Source organism: Elephas maximus, chromosome 16 (genome assembly GCF_024166365.1).
Source record: "Elephas maximus indicus isolate mEleMax1 chromosome 16, mEleMax1 primary haplotype, whole genome shotgun sequence".
NCBI classification, from domain to species: domain Eukaryota; kingdom Metazoa; phylum Chordata; class Mammalia; order Proboscidea; family Elephantidae; genus Elephas; species Elephas maximus.
The window spans coordinates 52,170,169-52,188,888 of NC_064834.1; the positions used below are offsets into that span (position 1 = coordinate 52,170,169).

An 18,720-nucleotide genomic window follows, 5' to 3' on the forward strand; every position below is an offset into this window, starting at 1 on the left:
ATCAGAGAATTCTGGATACTAAGTTTTACCTCACTTATGTACTTCCAGTGGATCCTACTCCACAGTATCAGCGTACCTGTGGCCAGATACATAGGGTACTGGCTAGCTGGGCTCCACGCTTGGATGGCTGGTAGCTCAAGTTCCTTCAGCTTCATTATCTGTCCTGTGTGTGGCAAAAAAAAAGCTAACATGGCCTTCAGCCCACTGAAAATAGAAACCAGCAAGTTCAACGGTCAGATTTGAGGAGCATCTGTGGACACAGGATCAGGATCTTGTTTCTTTCTCTCCACCACAGGATAGGGGATTTCAGGACAACACAGGGTGACAGATACATGACCATTTGTAGATCTGTAAAGACAGCTCATTTACCCAATTACTAAAATATAATTATTTAAACTCAAAAGGATATTCAATCACATTGGTTGCCACAGGACCAATGGTGATGACAACCATTAAATCAAATAATGTATCAGTGATCTCATCCATTCCTTTGGCTTTAAATATCAACCATGTGCTGATGACTCAAAAATTTATATCACCAACAGTAATCTCTCCTGGAGCTCCAAGCTCTTATATAAAATTGCTAACTAAGTACCTCCACTTGCATACAGCAAAGATGTCTAAAAGGGAACGCACTAATTCAATTATCCACTTACTGAAGCGGGAGAAGACCTGGCCCAAGCCTCAGGAGCTCTCGGTGCAATCCACTTAGATGAAAAGGTAAAAAGCAAACGAGGCAACAAATAAGTGGCAGTGAGTGACACACTGCAGCCCAGCAATACCTGATGCCCTAAAGTTGTTGATTTAACTGAATTAAGAGCTATAGGTATGCGGAGGGCCAGATTACTGTGAACCAGGGGCTTTCTAGAACACCTTCAGTAATGCTCCATATTTTACCTTCAAAATATATTTTAATCTGTCTACTTTAACTTTTCTCCATCTCCACTGCCACCACCCTACCTGAAGATGCCATCATCTCTCACTGGGATTATTACAATAGTCTCCCAGCTGGTTGTCTCCTAGCTACTCTGCCATCCTCACTCATTCTCTAAATAACAGCAGAAATAAACTTTAAAAATCAGAAACAGGATTTTGGCATGCCCATGCTTAAAATCTTTCAACGGCTTCCATCACACTCAGGATAAAGTTCAAACTTCTTACCACAGCCCTGCCCAAAGGCTCCAGCCTACCATGCTAACCTCATCTCTCATTACTTTCCCCCTTATTCATTTTGCTCCTGTCACACTAGCCTTTTTTCATTTCCTGGTCTTTCCCCATTTTGCAAATGCTGCTCCCTAGACCAATACCTAAGGAGCCCTGGTGGTGCAGTGGTTAAACGTCAGACTGCTAACCAAAAATTGGTAGTTCAAACCCACCCAGTCTGCTTCCTGTAAAGATTAAGGACCAAAACCAAACCAAATCCTTTGGCATCAAGTCAATTCCAACTCATAGCAACCCTGTAGGACAGAGAACTGCCCCAAAGGGTTTCCAAGGAGCAGCTGGTGGATTTGAACTGCTGACTTTTTGGTTAGCAGCTGTAGCACTTAACCCTCTGAAAAGCCTAGAAAGCCCTATCATTATATTGTCACATAGGGTTGCTATAAGTCAAAAATCAATTTGACAGCACTTCACAACATACGTATATCTATCCCCTTCGTTCTCTGAATGACTGGCTCTTTATCTTGTCCTTCGGGGCTCAACTTCTCACCTCCTCAGAGAGGCCTTCTCTGAGCACTCATTCAAAAACAGCCTCAATTTTTTTTGTTCTTAGCAATTTATAATTATGTATGCATTTACAATGTTGGTTTCTCCCACTAATATGTAAGCTCCCTAAGAGGTAGCACTGTGTCTGCTTTGTTCATCATGTTATAACTAGTGTCTAGAACAATGTGTGGCACATAGTAGGTGCCTAATACATATTTGTTGGATGAATGCAGCCATCCATATCCAATCTAATGTAATGCAAGGTTCCATTCCAATAAGCTCCCAAAGTGGCAGAAAGATTAAAAATTAAAAAAAAAAAAAGTAACACTGAATTTGAGGAAGGAAACATGGGACCCACTGGGACCTGCTTGAGCAAACCATACGTCCGTCTCAGCCACACAAATAGAAAGTAGTATTACTTAATCTCTAAGGTGCTTTCCAGCGTGAAGGAAGTTTAAGGCTGCCAATTAAGCCAAGCTTTCCACGGGGCCGCTGAAGACACATCACGTATCCTATGATGAACTGCACACCACACTCTACAGTCACCAGTGCCATCTGCTGGTCACAGCCAACACAGCCATTTTCACGTTTGTGGGGGGAAAAAACAAAACCAAATCCACTACCGTCAAGTCGAACTGCCTGTCGGTAAGCAGCCGAGCACTTTTACCACTGCGCCACCAGGACTCCTTCCTGGGGAAAGAAGCCCTAACCACAAAAGTAAGAGCTGCGATTCGCTCTGTGCATTTGAACTGTATTATTTCATTTAATTCTCACAATAGCTCTATAAGGTAAGTACTATTATTATCCCAGTTTTAGAGAAGGAAATCCACTAGGCTGTGATATGAACCCCAATCAGCCCCAAGCGCCCGTCCTTTTAACCATTATACTAGCCTAAACAACTCCATAAAGTGTTCAAATTCGTGACAGTCTGGGAATTGAGAAGACGGACCCTTAATTCATTTTGCTCAGCGGCATTCCTGCTAAAAGGGCCCCGCTGGGGTCATAAAGCCAAGAAGTGGCAGCGGCTGGGCCGCGGGCGAGGGCACAGCTATAACCATTCCGCCAAGAGGTGAACAGACTCTGGCAGGGAAAGAGGGCGCCAGCTGCCCTTCAAAGTCCGCGTCTCCCTATAGCGCGGCACACCAGGGTCAGTAATGACAGGCCTTCCCGCGAAACCGGGACGCAGAGACTCGGGGCGGGCTCCCGATCCAGCTCATGGCCAGGGGCGCACTCGGGCAGCGCTGAAGAGAAACCCTCGCCAGGCTCGGGGACCCCGGCGCGGCAGGCGGAGTGCAGCTGGATCCAATGCAAAGGCAGCCGTAGTAGGGGCCTCTGAGCGGCGTACCGGCCGTGAGCCCCGAGGGCGGGACCCCGCGGGCAGGGGTCTCGACGGAGGGCGCGCTCCCCTCCACACTCTCCGGAGGGAGAAGCGGCGCTCTGGTTCCCCAGCACGGTCTCCGCCCAGGCCCGGGCCTTTGCTCTCCGCGCCCCAGAGCCCCTAGACAAGACGGGACAAAGAGCCTGCGCGGAGGGAGCCCAAGTGAGGGCTCAGGTGCGGCCAGACGTTGCCGGCCCTCTCTAAGGGCTTTCGGGCTCAGCGGCGCACTGTGGACGGCAGCTGCGAAGGGCCAAAAGTGGCCCTAGCTGGAGGGCCACCACCGCCCACGCGCGCCGCGGAGAAAAGCTAGCGGAGGACTCGGACTGCGCGATGGAGAAGGTGTTCTCATAGCATTTTGGGTATTTATCAAGCCTGCCTCAACTGGCCTGTGACTGCGCAGTTCTGGCGCAGGGGGTCAGATTCTGCTACTAGTAAACTCTGGTCTGTTCAGTTTGAGCCAGGCTGGGGGTAGAGTGAGGCAGCCTCTGAAAAGGGAACACACTAATTCAATTATCCACTTACTGAAGCGGGAGAGGACCTGGCCCAAGCCCCAGGAGCTCTCGGTGTAATCCACTTTGATGAAAAGGTAAAAAGCAAACGAGGCCACAAATAAGTGGCAGTGAGTGACACACTGCAGCCCAGCAATAACTGATACCCTAAAGTTGTTGGTGTAACTAAGAGCTACAGGTATGCGGAGGGCCAGATTACTGTGAACCAGGGGCTTTCTAGAACACCTTCAGGAATGTAAGACAGGTGTTGCTCCTTGGAGCTGTGAGAAGCCAGGTGGTGTTCCGGCACGGAAGGGGCCCACCCAACTAATAAGCGTCCCGGCATGCCCCATACCTTGAACAAAACAGGCTGTGGTTGGGAGAATGGACTGGCTGCGGATTGTGGAATACCAATGTAACTCTGCAGGTAATTTGGAGTTACTGAAACTTATGTGTAGGGATGCAATAAGATGATTATATTTTGAGACCTGCAGTGTGGATCCTCTTGGAGAGCAGAGCTGGAGGCAGGGACTCAAAGTAGGAGGCTTAACAGAACAATGCAAATACCAGGATGAAAGCCTGCATGAACATTGTGATAATAACTGTAAAGGACAGCTGGACAGGCTCTTGAAACTGGTGAGGGTCCAAAAAACCAAACAAACCCACTGCCATCAAGTTGATACCAACTCATAGCAACCCTGTAGGACAGAGTAGAGCTGTCCCATAGGACTTCCAAGGCGGTGGAAAATTATTATGGCCTTCAGCCTGGGAGACTATAAAAACAGTACAGCTGTTAACAGAACTAGAGAACTTGAAGTGAGGAGTAAAGGTGAAGAAATCTTATGTTTATTTTTTGTGTTGAGGAAATTGTGGCAATTCCAAATGTGTCCTGTAGGCAGGTGCAGATCTTAGACCTAAGTTATTTGATTTAGAACTTCCGGTAAATGCATGGATTATACTGTATCCCTGCTTGAATTTACCTCTAAAGATGGGGAGTCATTTATCTCATGGTGTTGCCCAAGGAGAATTTTGCAGTCAGGACAGAAGACAATTTAGGGTATTATTTGTGCCTGCCCCACTCTTCCCACATATTAAGCACTCAACAAGTATTTCTTGAACTTCTTAGCACCATAACAATGGATGATACCAAGAGAAAGTAGAGAGAGAGCTGAAAACTGAACCTTCTGCAACACCTAGATTTATGGAACAAGGCAGAAGAGCCAGCGATGGAGTGTTCCAAGCGAAATTTGAACCAAAGGTATAGTTTCAAGCAGGACATGGTTTTTTTAAAAAAAGTATTCTCCTCTCAACTTGCATCTCTTGTCTTTTTTTTATAACTACTGGCCTCCTCTTCTAGGTAACTACTTGAAGGCAGTTATGTTGTCTTGTTCAACTCTATATCCCCAAGGCCTCTCAGAGTCTTGATATATATTAGGCACACAGACGCTTGTTAAATAAATGATTATCAAATACTATAGAGGACAAAGAGTGAAGACAGGTAGTGGTGACCTTTAAAGACAGGTGTTTCAGTATAAGCACACACTCCCTGATTTCACAAAGGTCTCTTTCACTGCCTGGACAACCACTAAAAGGCCCACTCTCTAACTTGAATGGACTTGCTTCAATAGACCACACTGAATGCGTGTCTAATGCCTTTTTTTTTCCTTATGGGGTAGGTTTCCAAGCAGTATAACTTTAAAAAATGTCCCCCAAAGGGACAAAAAGAACATGGGTTGGTTCACTTATAAACAGATGCTATGAGGTTGACGAAACCCTGGTGGTGTAGTGGTCAAAAGCCACCGCTGCTAACCAAAAGGTCTGCAGTTCGAATCCACCAGGCGGTCCTTGGAAACGCTATGGGGCAGTTATACTCTGTCCTATAGGATCACTGAGTCGGAATCTCAATGGCAGTGGGTTTTTATGAGGTAGACTCTCAAAAACAGGGTTTTGTTCTTTCTAAAGGAGCCCTCTGTCTCTGTCCTGGTGGTACAGTGGTTAAGCACTCCGCTGCCAAGCCAAAGATCAGCAGTTCAAACCCACCAGCCACTTGATGTGGCAGTTGGCTTCCATAAAGATTACAGCCTTGGAAACCCTATGTGGTAGCTCTACCCTGTCCCATAGGGTTGCTATGAGTTGAAATCAACTTGAAAGCAATGGGTTTTTGGTTGGGCTCTTTCTAAGGCTATTATCAGAGCTTGGGTCAATCATCAAGGTAATGAAGACTATGCATAGATTCAATAATAACTCACTGAACTGTCCTCTAATTCAACTTAAGTTATGGTTCAGAAGTTGCTTTGGAATAAAGAATATATATTCTTATAACACAAAGAAGATCAGAGACAGTCACAGCCTTAGGCCAGTCCAAAAACTTCTATTTACCCTATAAAACTAAACCAAACCAGTTGCCATCAAGTTGCTTCTGACTCCTAGCGACCCTATAGGACAGAGTAGAACTAACCCATAGGGTTTCCAAGGAGCAGCTGGGGGATTCTAACTGCTGACCTTTTGGTTAGCAGCCAATCGCTTAACCACTGCACTACCAGGGCCCCATTTACCCTATAATGTACTTGAAATGCCTTTTTTTTTAAACCATTGTTAAAAAGGTTTTTAATGGGAACTAAATCTTGTTCCAACTTGGGAAGTCCGGAACCTATCTTCCTTTTTCCTTGACCCTGCTGCACTACCTTCCCACCTGCTACACACCTGGAACCTTCAGCTACCTTCAGAGTCCCAGCAAAATTAACAAATGAATATCTTCTTGTGGTTACCCCTTCCTTACCCCTCCTGTTCTTCCAGTCCCAGAGCAGGGAAGAGGGAAGGCCAATCCCAGACAGTGGGCAGAAATTTAAAAAAAGGACAAGGATGAGTTTCCTCACGGCAGTGGCTGTTTTTGGGGAAATGAGGCACAGCTACCACAGAACCAAGTTTTATTAGGGATTTCATTAAGGTTAATCTCTAGGAACAAGAGAGTCCTAATTAGGGGACACGAAAGCCCAGGAAGCCTCCTCAGATCTCATAGTGAACCACTGGCTCAGGCTCTTTGGTGGGATCGCCGCCTCGTTCCAGGTACAGATCATTATAAGGATACTGCTTCGGCCCCTAAGGAAAAAACACAGGTCAGCAAGAATACACATCCAGCCAACACCTGGCTACACCCCACTCTGAGCTAACAATCACGCATGGTAAACGGGAATGCACAGCAGCCTCTGGTCAGACCCAGCTGGGCTAGAACAGGCAGGAGCAGCATTCCTCTTCCCTGCTCAGCCCAAGGCAGAGAGAGAGCTTAGACTGTAAGAGAAGTGGCGCCTACAGTGTTCCAGAGAGAGAGAGAGAGAGAGAGTCAAAGCTTTCTAAATGAGACGATGCATCCATCCATCCCACTCTCTCTCAGGGTCGAGACAGACTCAATCTCCTTTAAGTCACTCAGCCTCTAATGGTTCCACCACTGAAGTGGCCTAGCAAATGAGGCGTGCAGGAGCAGCGGTGGGAGAAAGCACAGAGGAGACACGGCTGGGACGTGTTTTAGGGGCTGCTGACTTTACCAACAAACAGCTGTCAGAGAACACAGCTCAGGGGGAGGAGAAAGGGTGATGTGCTTACAGAACTGAAAAATGGAAGAGCCACACTGTGTTTTTTGCTCTCCTGAAGTGAAGTTAGTGCTCACACCAGCCCTATGTGCACTCTCCAGCCTGGAGCCCCTGGGGCTTGGTAGGAAGGCTCATGTCAGTGCACACAGACATACCCGCTACCATCAGGACATTGATTACCTCTGCAGAGGTAGCACTGGGCAGCCAACTGCAAACACAGCAGCCTCCCTGCTTTCAGTTCCTCTCCCTCCAATCCATCCTGTAGACTACAGCCATATTAATCTTCCTAAAACCCACCCTTCATTAGGTCACCCTGCTGTTCAAAAACCCACAATGGCTCCCTGCTGCCTAGAGGCAAACCAAGGCATCACTGTATCCCCAACCCCTAGCACACCCTGCACCTGGTATGTAGTAGGGGCTCCATAAATATTTGTTGAATTAATGAGTTACAATCCAAATCATCTCATCTCAATATTTTTTAACACAGTGATTTCCAAACCTGGGAGCTTGTTTAAAATATCGAATCTAAAACCCCACCACGGAGTTACAGAATTAGGGTCTCTAGGGAATGGAGCCTAGGAATCTGAATTTTTAATAGCTCTCCAAGTAACCAATGCAGCTGGTTGTCTACAAACTATTTTGTATACCTATTTCACTCCAGCTAATTCATCCCTTTCCCTCCTTCATTCTGTTCTTGCCCCAAATGTTCTCTCCAGCTTCTCACTATACCTAAACTCTGTATATGTATATACTTAGCATCTAACAGCACCTTGACAGCACCTCATATCCCTTAGCACATACATTCACATACTCACATATATACACACAAATTGTGCCAAACTCTCATATACCTGTTCAAATGTTACTTATCATGTCATCTTATCTAAATTTCTTTTTAACCAAATTAAACTTCCTTAAAGCTAGAGAGTGTTTTCTATATCCTTTACATTCTCTCCAAAATATAACTGTGTATGCTTGTAGTTAGACACTTAATTGCTTCCAGTCCCTAGAGGAAGTTAAGTGTCCTTCATACCTCCAGCAAAAGATAAAGGCTCAGTTCTAGATTTCTTAACTGTACGTAGAAAGATCATTTATTAGAATGTAAGTGATGAGTACAGTGCCCAAATGGCCACTCTCGACAAAACACATCTGGCTTCCATGTTCTCATTCCTCACCTAGTCCTAATTGTTTCCTCTCACCCGGACTGATCCAAGTCCTAGGGGTGGAGCCATGCTATGATACTTATCTCGGGCCAGTGGGTAAGGGCCTCACATCTTGGTATTGGCTGGATCTCTCTTCCAGGGACTTCAATCCCTCAGGAAAAGGGGCTAAGGAAACATGCTTAGGGGGGCACTTCCCAGATACTCACCACAGGCTGGTAGGTGGGGTACTTCTCCCCGACCCAGAACATGAACAGCATGAAAGCCACGAAGCCAAAGAGATGCTTACACATGATATCCCAAGAAACAGGCGTGGGGGATGTGTCCACACGGTTCCGTGTGTACATGTCTAGGTCCCAGTGGAGCTAAGGCAAAATGGCAGATAACTGTCACATACTGCTCTTCCTGCAAAAGGCAGGCAGTCCAGAGAGGCCAGAGCCTGATACAAGTGTTGACAGAAGCTTTTTTTAATTTTTACTGTGCTTTAAGTGCAAGTTTACAAATAAAGTCAGTCTCTCACATATAAACTTATATACACCTTTCCCATTTAAAAAAAACCCAGTGCCGTCGAGTCGATTCCAACTCACAGTGATGATGATACTCCCATTTACTCTCCCCCTAATGAGTCAGCCCACTCCCTCCTTCCAGTCTCTCCTTTCGTGACCATTTTGCCAGTTTCTAACCCCCTCTTCCCTCCCATCTCCCCTCCAGACAGGAGATACCAACATAGTCTCAAGTGTCCACCTGATGCAAGTAGCTCACTCCTCATCAGCATCTCTCTCCAACCCATTGTCCAGTCCATTGACAGAAGCATTTTACTGCCCTGGGGCAACATCTTGAGAGCCAGGCCTGAGATACTGCAGCCCACAGAACTGGGTACCGGCCCATCTAGGTTCTGCCAACCAGAGACAGCTCGACCATAGAAATTCACAACTTTCACGATACGAAACTTGGATTACTCCCAGAAGTCCCATTCTACATGCTACATGTGGAACCTCAAGTGTCAGATCACTGGACCTTGATTCCTTGGGCAGGAGAGCTTAGTGTTACTTGGACAAGAGGTGCCATTTGAGCTAAAGAAAGAATACTCAGAGATTATGGAGAAGAAAGAAAGGTTAAAGGGCATATAATTCTCTCACCGGCTCACCCCAGTTCACCCTCAGGTCTGAGTGGTCCCACTGATACCATGGATCCCTCTCTTGCTGTGAGCGGTCAGGGAGCTTCGGATAGTCACCATACCTGAAAGACAGCAAGAACTACTTAAAGTGGCTCTGAGCAGCCTCAGACAATTCATTCTCCTCGTCTCAAAGATGAGAAACCAAGTGACAGAGATAACTGCCTCACCTAAGGATAGAGGAACTGGCTCTCAAATCCAGATTTCAAGTTCTACTCACTAAGCACAGAACTAACCACATACATCCAAATTGTAATTACAAGTTCACGACAAACTCTGAAACATTATAACATACATAAGCTTTCTTTACCTTCTTTCAACAAGAAGGAAGAAACACTCAATGCTATATGAGAGTTGAAGGCGAACTTAGAGATCAGTTACTCTAATTCCCTTAGAAAAAGAAACTGAAATTTAGGGTCTGAACCCAAGAACATCCACTAATTAGAATAAAAACAAAAAGACTGGTGTTCTAGAGTAAAGGAGTATTCTTTTCATTGCAACATTGTTCCTCAACCACCAAGGAGTTGGCACACATCTCTATGACTTAGAGATCTCATGGTATTTCTTGCTAAGCAGAGTTTTCCTCCAACAGATCCAGATTCACCTTACAAAGACTGCTGCCAAAGCTGCTCTTGTCCACAACACAATAAAAAACGGAAGAAATGATGACTAGACACGTGTCACAGAAAACAGCAAGAAGAATAGGAGCTACTAAAAACCAAGATTAAAAGATTTCCTAGGACAGGAAATGTGGGCAATGGCAATCACTTCAGATAATTAATCATAGGGATGTTATGTGGAGATTGGTTGGAGAGAGGGGTAAGAGGGAGGTATAACATCCGCTGGGGTAAGGCAGTTGGCAGTTTATTCTAACAGTTGCTATAATTTCCAGATACCTAAAAAAAACATAGATGCACAGCGACAAATATATTTTCTAAAAGAAATATATACACACAAATACAGAGTACTCCATCTACAAATAAGGTTCTCATGACAGGAGTCCAGCTCCAGCCCGGTCACGTGCCTGGATAACAGCACCTGAGCCCAGCAGATGCTCAATCTAAATGAAATCCAGCGCTCTCGATAGAGCCAAGGAAGGTTCCTGTTATTCGGCGGTCCTCAAGGGAGCCATTAAAACTTCGGTTTCCTCATTTGAAGAAACAGCCTGAGCCAAGGAGAAAATTGAAGTCCTCTCAGCTGCAGCTGCTCACCCACTCCCTCCCACTTCGCTCCATCGAGAAAAGCATCCGCATCATTGACTCTGAAGGGTCACGAGAAGGTTCAGGGGAAAGGGTCACAGTCGATGCACCCAACCCAGCCGTCCTCCTCCCATCGCTACCCCGGTGAAAGCAGACCCTCTCTATCTCACCCCATGCCATCATCCGGGTACGGCTCGTAGTCTTCTACTCGCATATTATACTTCTTGGCCGCGGCGGCCCGTTCTTCTGGGGTCCTGGGATAGGGACCGGGGAGCATATCCTTGGTAATGTGGGAGGCTGGAGCGCAGAACAGGGCAGGTTAGAAGCAACCCCGCTCCCCTGTCGCCCCGAAGGCTTCAAGCTGCAGTGAAAGCTGAAGCCAGAACCCAGGACTTAACCCGACCAGCAGGACCCTCCACCCCGTCCAGGCACGGCCGTCATGGTATCCCATAAAACCTCCCTCCCGGGACAGCAAACCTCAGCCATCCCCTTCCCACACTGAGGCCTCGCCAGTTCTCGCCGACCTGTCCGTGTACCCAATGGCACCATGTTCCGGGATGCCTTTTGCAGCCATCGTACTCCCAGGACCCCCGCTCTGGCCGCCGCCATCTTCACCTTCTTCACGTTTCACCCCGCGCATGCGCAAAAGCCTCGTCACGGCGGCTGAGCCGGGCCAAACGCAACGCGGGAAGCCCGTAGTGAAGAGAAGTCCTGAAAAGGTTCAACAGGTGCGGGACTTAAAAGGTCTTGGAAAGTCATTGAGAACGTGAAGGGATTGGATAGAAACAGGGAGGAGTAGCAGAAAGGAGAGAAAATCAGGTAGGTTACTGCTTTGATACTTCAGATTGTTGTGTCCCTTTTCTCCCTCAGCTGATAATGGGAACTCAAAACCTGAACAGCTCAGGTGGAGAGCTTCCCCAGGAGCTGTCCAAGTAAAACGAATTGTATTCTCTTCTCTGGCTGCTTCATCTCCTTCACAGGTATTCCTGCACCCATCTCCAAACGTGATCATTTTTCAAATTCTGCTTTTGGACTTGTTCTGTTCTTCAAATTCGTTGATATCCTTCACTTTTGATGCATAGTGCAATGCAAAAAATCAGTTCGGTTCGTGTTTACATCTGAATGTCCCAGTACCTCAGCCCAACCTGTCACAGGAGGCAGCTCTCCTTAGAGTGATTAAAGCCTCAGATTAGCTAAAACCTGGGTAGATTTCAAACTAGATCACAATTAAACTCTAGTTTAATGGAAGAATGGGGGACGTTATTACGTTTGCACATGACTGGTTTTCGCTTTATTTACACAATTGGGGTTTGCATAATCTTCACAGTATAAACTACATGTTTGTAGCAAATTTTAGAGTGATCACTATGTTTGGGGGCAGAATCCATTATTATAGGCATTCTCAGATATGTATCAGAGCAATAAAAACCGATACATACTATTTAGTATGTCGGTGGTGGGGAGGACTACTTCACAGTAGCTTGTCTTCTTGTAAATGAGCATCACTAGATGATGTTCAGAATAATTGAGCAACATCTGCATTCAACCAATTGCAAGTCCTGATCTAATTTGGGTCAAGAAGAGTTGATCTAATTTTTTTTTATATTTATTAAGATATAACTCACATACTGTAAAATTCTCCCGTTTGAAATGTACATGTAATTGAGTGGTTTTTAGTACATTCACCAAGTTGTACAACCATCGGTACTATCTAATTCTAGAACATTCCCATCAGCCCCCAAAGAAACCCACACCCATTAACAGCCACTCCCTATTCTTCTATGCCCTTAACCTCTGGCAACCGCTAATCTACTTTTCTTCTCCATGGAGTTGCCTATTTTGGACATTTTATATAAACAGAATCATACATACAATATGTGACTTTTTGTCATATTGAACTTTTTCATTTAGCATACTGTTTTCAAGATCCATTCCTGTTGCAACATGTAGTAGTACTTTGTTCCTTTTTATGGCCAAGTAATATTCCATTGTATAGCTATACCAAATTTTATTTATCCATTTTTCAGTTGGTGGGCATTTGGATTGTTTCCACTCTTTGGCTATTATGAATAATGCTGCTATGAACATTCTTGTACAAAGTTTTTGTGTGGAGTATATTTTCAGTTCTGTTGGATATACACTTAAGAGTGGAATTGCTAGGTAATATGGTAATTGTATGTTTAACTTTTTCAGGAATTACCAAACTGTTTTTTAAGTTGCTGCACCATTTTACATTCCCATAAGCAATGTATGAGGGTTCCAATTTCTCCATATCCCCGCCAACACTTTAATTTGTCCATTTTTTTTTATTATAGCCATCCTAGTGATTATGAAGTAGTATCTAATTGTGATTTTTATTTACATTGCCATGATGACTGATGTTGTTGAGTATCTTTTTGTGAGCTTATTTCCATTGTATATCTGTATCTTTGGAGAAATGTCTATTCAAATCCTTTGACCATTCTTAAATTTGGTGATTGGCCTTTTTGTTGTTGAATTTTAAGAGTTCTCTGTGTAATCTGGATACCAGTCCCTTATTGACATACGATTTGCAAATATTTTCTCCCGTTCTGTGGGTTGTCTGTTCACATTGTTTTGTTGTTGTTGTTGAAAATACATACAGCAAAACACACCAATTCAACAGTTTCTGCATGTACAGTTCAGTGACATTGATTACATTCATTGAGTTGTGCAAACATTCTCACCCTCCTTTTCTGGGCTGTTCCTCCCCTATTAACATAAACTTACTGGCCTCTAAGGTTCCTATCTAACCTTTCAAGTTGCTGTTGTCAATTTGATCCCATGTAGATAGATCTTAAAAGAGCATAACGCTCAAGGCAGACATGTTTTACTAGTTAATCTAAACTATTGTTTCATTTAAAGAAGACTTCAGGGGATATTTTTGGTTTAAGGTTGAAAGATTATTTCTGGGTAATAGTTTCAGGGGTTCGTCTAGACTCCATGGCTCCAGAAAGTCTGGATTCTATGAGAATTTGAAATTCTGTTCTGTGTTTTTCCCCTTTTGATCAGGATTCTGCTATAGAATCTTTAATCAAAATATTCAGTAATGGCACCCAGGCACCATCCAGTTCTTCTGGTCTCACAGCAAAGGAAGCAGTTGTTCATGGAGGCAATTAGCCACACATTCTATTTCCTCCTCCTGTTCCTGACTCTCCTTCTTCTTCTGTTGCTCCAGGCACATGGAGACCAATGGTTTGCCTCACATGACCGCTTGCAAGCTTTTAAGACCCCTGGCACTATGCAGCGAACTAGGAGGTAGAACAGAAACACAAAATACATTATTAGGCCAATTAACTGGAATGTCCCATGAAACCATGACCCTAAACCTCCAAACCAAGGAACCAAATCCCATGCGGTGTTTCGTTGTACATAAGCAGCTTCAGCAGCTACTCTTTTTTGTTGTTGTTTGTTTGTTTGTCATTGTAAATGTATCTATAATACAGCTTTTGCCAATCCATCTTTTTCCAGGTGTACAACTTATTGACAACACTTAAAATAATCATCTGTGCAACCCTGCCCTTAATCACTGTGATTTTTCCACCACCGTAAACCAAAACTTTGTACTCTGTAAGCAATAACTGCCCCCCCTTTCCCCTCCTTCCCACCCCTGGTGACTACTAATAAACTTTGGTCTCTGCACATTTGCCTTTTCTTGTCTTTTTATTCAAGCGAGGTCATACAATATTTGTCCTTTTGTGACTCACTTGTTTCACTCAGCATAATGTCTTCAAGCTCCATTCATACTGTAGCATGTATCACGACTTCATTTCTCCTACTGGCTGATTAGTATTCCATTGTATGTATGTACCACATTTTGTTTATCCATTCCTCTGTTGATGGGCATTTAGGTTTTTTACACCTTTTGGCTATTGTGAATAGTACTGCAATGAACATTGATGTACAAATGTCTTTTTGAGTCTGTGCTTTCAACTCTTTTGGGTATATACCTAGGAGTGGAATTTCGGGGTCATATGGTAGTTCTATTTTTAGTTTTTTGAGAAACTGCCACACTGTTTTCCGCAACGGCTGTACCATTACCATTTTACATTCCCATCAGCAATGGATAAGGTTTCTAATTTCCCCACATTCTCACCAACATTTGCTATCTTCTTTTTCTTTCTTTTTTTGTCTTAGCCATCTTAGTGGAAGTGAAATGGTATCTCATTATGGTTTTGATTTATCTCTGATAGCTAATGATGTTGAACATCTTTTAGTGTGTTTGGTGGCCATTTGAATGTCATCTTTGGTGAAATGTCTATTCAAGTCCTTTGATCATTTTATGATTGGGTTATTTGTCTTTTTTTAAGTTGTAGAAGTTTTATATATATTTGGTTATGACATTATTATCAGATATATGGTTTCTGTTCACATTCTTGATGGGGTTGTTTGATGCACAAAAAAATCAGTTTTTAATTTTGATGAAGTATAATTTATGTCTTCTTTTGTCGCTTGTTTTAATGTCAGATCTAAGAAATCATTGCCTAACCCCACATCACAAAGATTTACTCCTTTGTTTTCTTCTAAGAGCTTATAGTATTAGCTCTTACATTTAGGTCTTTGATCCATTTTCAGTTAATTTTTGTATATGGTATGAGGTAGGGGCCAAGTTTATTCTTTTGCCTGTGAATACCCAGTTGTCTCAGCATTATTTGCTAAAAAGACTATTCTTTCCCCATTGAATGGTCTTGACATTCTTGTCAAATGTCAATTACTCCTAAATGTATGGGCTTACTTCTGGACTCTCAATCGTATTCCATTGATCTATATGTCTATATTTATGCCAGTACCACACTGTCTTGATTACTATAGCTTTGTAGTAAGTTTTGAAGTTAGGAAGTGTGATCCTTCTAACTTTGTTCTTTTTCAAGATTGTTTTTGCTATTCTGGGTTCCTTGCATTTCCATATGAATTTTAGGATCAGTTTGTAAATTTCTGCAAAAGTGGCAGCTGGGATTTTGATAGAGATTTTGTTGAATCTGTAGATCAGTTTTGGGAGTATTGTCTTCTCAACAACATTAGGTCTTCCAATCCATGAACAGGCATCTTTCCATTCATTAGGTCTTCTTTAATTTCTTTCAATGGTATTTCGTAATTTTCAGTGTACAAGATTGTACTAGTTTTGTTAAATTTATCTCTAAATATTTTCTTTTTGATGTTGTTACAAATGGGATTATTTTCTTAATTTCATTTTCAGATTATTCATTGCTAACATACAGAGAGAAATACAAATGATTTTTGTATCTCGATCTTGTATCCTGTAACCTTGCTTAATTAACACTAATTGTGTGTGTGTGTGTGTGTATTCTTTAAGAGTTTCTATACACAAGGTCATGTCATCTGCATGTATAGTTTTACTTCTTCCTTTCTAATCTAATCTAAAGGAAAATGGGTACCTTTAATTTTTTCTTCTTGCATAATTTCCCTAGCTATAACCTCCAAATAGAAGTGGGGAGAGTGGACATCCTTGTCTTATTTCTGGTCTTAGGGAGAAAGCATTCAGACTTTCACCATTAAGTATGGTGTTAGCTGTGAGGTTTTTGTAGATGTTCTTCATCAAGTAGAGGAAGTTGTTTTCTATTCCTAGTTTGTCCAGTGTTTTTATCATGAGAGCATGTCAGATTTTGTCAAATGTTTTTTCTGCATTTCTTGAGATGCTCATGTGGTTTTTGTTTTTTATTCTATTAACATAGTGTATTACATTGATTTTCAGGTGTTGAACCAACCTTGCATTCCTGGGGTAAATTCTGCTTGGTCACACAATATAATCTTTTTTTTTTTTTTTAAAGATTCATCCATTAATTCTGCAGGAATAGGCTCCCATGCCATATCATTTGCTGCCAAGTCAATTCCAACTTGTGGTGACCCCATGTTTGTCATAGTAGAACAATGCTCCATAAAGTTTTTTTTAATTGCACTTTCAATGAAGGTTTACGGAGCAAATTAGTTTCTCATTAAATGATTAATACACATATTGTTTTGTGACATTGGTTGCCAACCCCACAACATGTCAACATTCTTCCCTTCTCAACTTTAGGTTCCCCATTACCAGCTTTCCTGCCCCCTCCTGCCTTCTCATCCTTGCCCCTGGGCTGGTGCACTCATTTAGTCTCATTTTGTTTTATGGGCCTTTGTAATCTTTGGCTGAAGGGTGAACCTCAGGAGTGATTTCAGTATAGCGTTAAAAGGATGTCCAGGGTCCATACTCTCAGGATTTCTCCGGTCTCTGTCAGACCAGTCAGTCTGGTCTTTTGTTGTTGTTGTCGTGAGTTAGAATTTTGTTCTAGATTTTTCTCCAGCTCTGTCCGGGATCCTCTATTGTGATCTCTGTCAGAACAGTCAGTGGTGGTAGGTGGGCACCATATAGCTGTGCGTAATTTTTTTTTTCTTGTGATACTGTTAACTTATTTTGGTGTCAGGGTAATGCTGGCCACATGGAAGGAGTTGGGAAGTGTTACCTCTCCTTCTATTTTTTGGAAGAATTTGTGAAGGATTGGCGTTACTTCTTTTTTAAATACTGGTAGAAATCACCAGTGAATCCATCTGGTCCTGGGATTTTCTTTGTGTCACTCTGGAATTTGTGAGCCAAAACATGACCTTGAGTATATCCCACCAGAATTTAGAGACCACCTCAAGGATAGGTTTGATGCATTGAACGCTAATGACTGAAGACTAGACAAGTTATGGAATGACATCAAGAACATCATATATGAAGAATGCAAGAGGTCATTAAAAAGACAGGAAAGAAAGAAAAGACCAAAATGGATGTCAGAAGAGACCCCGAAACTTGCTCTTGAACATAGAGTAGCTAAAGTGAGAGGAAAAAATGATGAAGTAAAAGAGCTGAATAGAAGATTTCAAAGGGTGGCTTAAGAAGACAAAGTAAAATATTACGATGAAATGTGTAAAGACCTGGAGTTAGAAAACCAGAAGGGAAGAACACGCTCAGCGTTTCTCAAGCTGAAAACAATGAAGAAAAATTCAGTACTCAAGTTGCAATACTGAAGGATTCTATGGGGAAAATATTAAATGACACAGAAAGCATCAAAAGGTGGAAGGAATACACAGAGTCAATGTACCAGAAAGAATTGGTTGACCTTCGACCATTTCAGGAGGTAGCATATGATCAAGAACCAATGGTACTGAAGGAAGAAATCCAAGCTGCACTGAAGGCATTGGTGAAAAACAGGGCACCAGGAATTGACGGAATACCAGTCGAGATGTTTTAGCAAACGGATGCAGCACTCGAAGTGCTCGCTCATCTATGTCAAGTAGTTTGGAAGACAGCTACCTGGCGAACTGACTGGAAGAGATATGTATTTGTGCCCATTTTAAAGAAAGATATTCTGACAGAACGCGAAAATTACTGAACAATATCATTAATATCACACACAAGTAAAATTTTGCTGAAAATCATTCAAAAGCAGTTGCGGGAGAACATTGACAAAAAACTGCCCTAAATTCAAAGCTGGATTCAGAAGAGGACATGGAATAAGGGATATCACTGCTGATGTCAGGTGGATCATGGCTGAAAGCAAAGAATACCAGAAAAAGATTTACCTGTGTTTTATTGACTATGCAAAGGCATTTGACTGTGTGGATCATAAGAAATTATGGATAGCCTTGTGGAGAATGAGAATTCCAGAACACTTAGTGTGCTCATGAAGAACCTGTCCATAGACCAAGAGGCAGCTGTCCGAACAGAACAAGGGGATACTGTGTAGTTTAAAGTCAGCAAAGGTGTGCGCTGTCAGGGTTGTATCCTTTCACCATAATTATTAAATCTGTATGCTGAATAAATAATCTGAGAAGCTAGACTATATGAAGAACAGGGTATCAGGATTGAAGTAAGACTCATGCACAACCTGTGATATGCAAATGACACAATTTTCCTTGCTGAAAGTGAAGATGACTTGAAGGACTTACTGATGAATATCAAAGACTATAGCCTTCAGTATAGACTGCACCTCAATACAAAGAAAACAAAAATCCTCACAACTGGACCAATAAGC

General features: G+C 43.0%; 3 protein-coding genes across 4 annotated transcripts in view; 1 reads left to right on the forward strand and 2 right to left on the reverse strand.

The window, feature by feature from the left end:
- SEC31B (SEC31 homolog B, COPII coat complex component) overlaps positions 1–2,198 on the reverse strand; it is a 29,857-nt gene extending 27,659 nt beyond the window's left edge. For both annotated transcript variants that reach the window (XM_049855030.1, XM_049855029.1), the window contains exon 1: positions 77–2,198. In XM_049855030.1, coding sequence (XP_049710987.1) covers positions 77–191 — 115 coding nt within the window. In that variant the 5' untranslated portion in view covers positions 192–2,198. The remainder of the gene's footprint in view (positions 1–76) is intronic.
- A 4,285-nt stretch (positions 2,199–6,483) lies between these two features.
- On the reverse strand, positions 6,484–11,327 carry NDUFB8 (NADH:ubiquinone oxidoreductase subunit B8). Its single transcript, XM_049855744.1, has 5 exons — positions 11,215–11,327; positions 10,861–10,987; positions 9,457–9,556; positions 8,527–8,682; positions 6,484–6,669 (listed from the first exon to the last, which is right to left on the reverse strand). The coding sequence occupies exons 1-5, from the start codon at positions 11,297–11,299 to the stop codon at positions 6,577–6,579; spliced, it is 561 nt and encodes a 186-aa protein (XP_049711701.1). The 5' UTR covers positions 11,300–11,327; the 3' UTR covers positions 6,484–6,576.
- A 51-nt stretch (positions 11,328–11,378) lies between these two features.
- Positions 11,379–18,720, forward strand: part of HIF1AN (hypoxia inducible factor 1 subunit alpha inhibitor) — a 28,106-nt gene continuing 20,764 nt past the window's right edge. The window contains exon 1 of the mRNA XM_049855364.1: positions 11,379–11,509. The gene's annotated coding sequence lies outside the window, so the exon portion shown is untranslated. The remainder of the gene's footprint in view (positions 11,510–18,720) is intronic.